The 5,175-nt window shown below is 37.9% G+C and overlaps 1 protein-coding gene across 1 annotated transcript in view; it reads right to left on the bottom strand.

Moving 5' to 3' along the window:
- Positions 1 to 5,172, bottom strand: part of HPGD (hydroxyprostaglandin dehydrogenase 15-(NAD)) — a gene marked incomplete at its 5' end in the record, with an annotated part of 23,190 nt that extends 18,018 nt beyond the window's left edge. Inside the window, 2 exons of the mRNA XM_009069519.1 lie at positions 870 to 976; positions 5,067 to 5,172. Of these exons, the coding sequence (XP_009067767.1) occupies positions 870 to 976; positions 5,067 to 5,172 (213 nt within the window). The remainder of the gene's footprint in view (positions 1 to 869; positions 977 to 5,066) is intronic.
- Positions 5,173 to 5,175: the final 3 nt, after the last annotated feature.

The following is a 5,175-nucleotide window of genomic DNA, read 5'->3' as shown; positions in this document are numbered from 1 at the left end:
TCCAGCCACTCTGCCCCAAGCTTGTAGTGCTGCATGGTGTTGTTGTGACTAAAGTGCAGGATGCAGCAGTTCATCTTATTGCACCTCATACAACTAGCCTTGGCCCATTGATCCAGCCTGTCCAGATCCTTCTGTAGAGCCTCCCAACCCTCCAAATCAATACTCCCACCCAACTTGGTGTCATCTGCAAAACAGCAGAAGGAGGTTCTCAGTTTCTTTTATTTGAAGTTCTTAGCATTGAAAAATTATTTGGACATCACTCTAAGTTAGGATATTTACCTGGACAGTAAATATCTTCAAGGTTTGCTGATCAAAAATACCTACATTTTCTGAGGTACACTTAAAGGGGAGTAACAGTCAAATGCATTTCTCACATGGACTTCAGTTTTTCCGGTGATGACTATCTGTGCTTGCAAATTTGATATGTGGATGGATGTCTACAGTAACATATATCCTATGTTAAAACAAGGCACAAAAATAAAGAGAAATAGGTCATCTACAACACAGGTAGTCTTCCTTCAAGACTAGCCTGCTGTAGATGCAGCTCTACTGCTTTGGGCAGTCAATTTTTACACTTGTTTGGGATTTGATTGGATTTTATAGAAAGAGAATATTGTCTGGTTATAGACAGCCTGAGTAGCTCTACACAGTTCTGTATGTATAGGATAGACAGCTTAAGGGACACACCACACACATATTTTTTTGGTTAGTACATACACAGTTACGTGGTTATTTTTTCAATAGCTGTGCTTACCAATCCAACAATTAATATTCTGTCACATGGCACAGTCTGTACAAGCCAAGGGCTGTTAAGTGTATTCCAGCACTAAATAGTGAAATATGAACACATGAAATGAGATAATGCTTACCAAGTTAGTTTGTATAGTGCTTTCCCAGTCCTTCTCATTGTTCACTCCAGCATTATTAACCACAATATCCAGCCTTCCAAAATGTTCAATTACTTTTTTGAAAGCACCTATAGTAAGATCCAAGAGTGAAATTTCTTAGCACTTGTGGAAAGCAAGATATAAAAATACAATGCATATACAGAAACTAATGTTTTATTCGTCTACCAAAATGTCTTCATTGTTTTCTTAACCACTAATTAGCAACATGCAATTAAATTCTTTATCTAACATGCACCAATATTAGACATATTTAGGGAAACTGAAAGGATTAAGGTACCATAGTTATCCTTTCTTTCAGTTTTATAATGTCTGATAACAGGAGCTAATGACAGTACTTAGCACCTATACATTTTGCATTAGATAGGATGTTTGGCACTCTAATTACACAAATTAAGCATTTTTTGCTTGATTTGCAACAGTTAGATATAGCTGGTGAATTCAAGTTTTGATGTTATCTGTTTTAAATAGAATATAAAAGTTTCATGTGTTCAGAACAATTTTCTTTATTCAGCCCAAATTTAACCTAAGAATACAGTTTTTATTTAATTAATATCTAATTGACTATTTCAACTGCAAATAATTCATCATGATTCTTGTTTAAATGTATCCATTTATGGATAAACTGTTATATATCCTACTTGTCAGGTAACTTTCTTTAATCATGTGTTTCTCAAATTCAAATCTTTTTAATTCTGACAATAAAAATAGTGACCTATCTTCCAAAGAATGTCAAAATAAAGAACTGGGAAACTTCTACAATGACATTGTGTTCTCCCAGGTGACAGTGTCAGAACTGACAAAAGATGTGTATGGAAAAACATGATGATGTCATAGTGAGGAGCAAACTCATCAATCCTGGCTCTGCTTTGACAGGATAGAGTTGGATGAGATGACTTCCAGATGTTCATTCCAGACTAATATTTTCCAGGACTGAAAACATTATCTGACATGTATACATAGCTTGTTTGTTTCTCCCTCCAAATATTGTTCCTTATCATTAAATATTTATTATTATGTAAACCAAGATACCACCACCCCAGTATTGTTTTACAAAACGTTTTTTGGTGATTGACTGAAAATCTGCAGTATTTCAGGTATACTGAAATTATGCTTGATAGGCCTTAATGAAACCCCTTCACTAAAAAGTCGTCCCCGGAGCATCTTCAGAACAGACTCCTCAGAGAAGTGGTCACAGCACCAAGCCTGACAGAGTTCAAGAAGCATGTGAACAATACGCTCAGGCACATGGTCTGATTCTCAGAGATGTCTTGTGCAGGACCAAGAGCTGGACTTGATAATCCTTGTGGGTCCCCTCCAACTCTGAATGTTCTGTGATTCTGTGAACTTTAGTACTTGGCTATTCATGTCAGTCAGGAGCATAGCAGCAGCTTTGAGACATCTACCTGTTTTTGAAGCAGGTGCAGGAATTTACGAATGTTTTTCTTTGTCAGTACTGTGACAGCCTTTTCTATGTCTGAATGCTGCAGGTCCACCACAGTCATCATCTTGTCATCAGAACAAGAGCTGGGCAGCTGATTGGAAATGTTTTCTTTTCCAACTGCCTTTATTGTACAGATTTTTCTAATATTCCATATTAGAATATTGTAATATTACTAAAGCCTCTAGTTTTGGCTGTCTGCCGTTTTGGCTTTTCTTATGTTTGTTGTAGTTCATTCTCTGGTTTCTCAGCTCTTCAAACACTTCTCATTTTTCTAATTCTGCATCAGCAAGGGCAAATGAAAACCCCTGGCTTTATTAGAAGCAGAACTGAGTATTTAACTCAGTTTCAATGAGTAAAACAAATATAATTTGGGTCCTCAATTAACTTCTGTATTTTGGAAACTGGCTGATTGTCTTTTAAGCCTTCTCTAAATACGTCTTTCATTAACCTATTTCTTAATAGAATCTTTTGCCTTCAAAACCCACCATGGATAATAGTAATTTTGCCTAATAATTATTTATTCAATTCACAGTCTTGACTAATTGTAGTTTTTTAGTTTACTCATTGAGAAAAGAGCCAAATGCTTTTTAGTTGTTTGCATACCTATGTTTGGAATATTTCTGGCAAAAGCTTACCTGCCTACAGGAATCCCATCTATTACTTATCCACAAAAAGAAGAATTTAATTGTAAATTCTTAGTAAAGTTGTCACCCACACATCAGTACAAGATGACTTGTTATTCCATTTTTGAATGTAGAACAATTCTTTGTTTACATTGCACACTAATTACTGCTTATGGAACCATAAAAATTAAAAATAGATGGATCATATGAAATATTGAATGGAGAAGGAAAAATGAATTTCCATTTTAAAGGAAAAGTTAGAAAACCAGTGAAAAGTGAGAACAAACACCAGTTTTATGTGAGCTTCCTAAATATCCCTGGAAGGCAAATAAATGTATGGTGCTTTTTCAAAAGTGGAGCAAGAGAGAAAATTTTTGTGAGACACTATGTGAAATTATCACCAGAGAAAAAAGTACAGGCAAGACTTGAAAGTAGATGAAGCAGTTGATTTCCTATCCATAAGCCTCATATACCTACAGATACCAGTTGTAATACTGGGATTTGTTTCCTCCTGCAAGAGCTAACATTAAAAAAGAGGAACTTCATTAATACACATGACCTTTAACATAAAGTCCAGGAATTGATTCATCTGATAAAACCTTTAAACACTAGATATGAAATTAATCTGAATTTATTAAGTGGTAGATCACAATTTCAAATGAAAGACATGAAAAAAAAGCAGCTTAAAAATACCAAAAGAAAAACAAAACCGACCCAGAAACCCCAAAGGACTGTAAGACATGACTGCAAATTTATGGTAAGGAACCTGCCGCAGGATTAATGTAGACTATCAGAGAAGTATAAGCAGCAGCTGCCTGTTCTTGCTCTCTCTCCTTGCGAAACCCCATTCCAGTTCTACTCTGATAGCTCTTTTCCTACTAACTTCGTTCCAGAAACGTTCCTTGCTGACCTGTCCTGCTCACTCCAGCTCCTGGTTCACACCCTGTTGGTCCTGCAATAGCCTGGCACTAAAGCAAGGAGGAATCGTGGGTGAGAAGGCACATGGCCTAACACCCGTGCTGCAGTACATATTATTCCTACCCCTAGGATGCTTTTTCTTGCTCATAGGTTACTCCTCCCCATTGGATAAGAAGTCAATAATCAACCTAGCTGATCAAAACTTTGCTGATTAGAGCAGATATCATATTTAAAGTCCATCATCTCTCTCACAGACAGACTTTGGAATTAGGCATCATGATGCTAGCTTGGAACAGTGAACAATATTGCTGAATTCTGGAATAGCTGCAATGTTTTCTGAAAGAGGAATGGATATGTTCAATGACCACTCCTGAGAAAGTGACCAGTGAAGTGTAGTGAATAAAAACAGAACTAAAAATGCTCACATATAGCCTGACAGAAATGAACCTGGGGAAAGGGCACTGACAAAACTGATGTCAAAATCTGAATCTGAGTCACTACCTATGAATGTACCATTTAATAACGAAACTTTGACAAAGTGATGTGCCTGTTATGCAATATTGTGACGGGTACATCAACGTTATATGATACTCTAAGAACTCAGTAGGGGACACGGTTTATTCACTAAGTGAAAACAGAAATGCAAATCACTCAGGAGTGAAGCTCCTTGGATTCCCTGCATCTGCAGCAGCGTTATCACCCATAGTTAACACCATGACAAAGTAGCGTGCCATCTTTTGCCAGTCCTGCTTTCAGCTGTGGCAGTGTGCAATGAAAGTAAGTGTGTTTTATGGACAGAGCACTGCAACCCAGTTCAGAATTTATTACTCTTGTGACGAGGGAATGCAGCTTGGAATCTGTACTGAAGCCTCATAAAAAGCAAGTCTGTGCTTTAAAGTTTATATATATTACTCATAAAATAACAATTATCTTTTGCTGAGGCTTTCACGCAAAAAATATCACGCACAACACTCAACGGGAATAATTTCCTAGGCTTTTCTTTATCTTGTGCCAAGCAACTTACAAACAGTCGTAGTAATGCTGGTAGTAACATTTCCTATCTGCAGGTTCAGAGAGAAATCCCTTCGGAGTCGGTGACAAGCGATCGGGAGCAGCTGCTCTCCAGACCCGTCTCGCACTGCGCCGGGAGCAGCGCTCACTGTCCTTCCCTCCTACCTTTCAGCTGCTCCTGATCCGTCACGTCGCACTGGATGAACACAGTCCGCTGCGCTTCGAACTGCTCGTCCAGGGCAGCCTTGCTCTCCTGCCCAGCCTCGGCGTTGCG

This window comes from Acanthisitta chloris, unplaced genomic scaffold, assembly GCF_000695815.1.
Source record: "Acanthisitta chloris isolate BGI_N310 unplaced genomic scaffold, ASM69581v1 scaffold6112, whole genome shotgun sequence".
NCBI lineage: Eukaryota > Metazoa > Chordata > Aves > Passeriformes > Acanthisittidae > Acanthisitta > Acanthisitta chloris.
The sequence above is the reverse complement of the archived record's forward strand: the minus strand, read 5'-3'. Positions and strand labels throughout refer to the sequence as shown.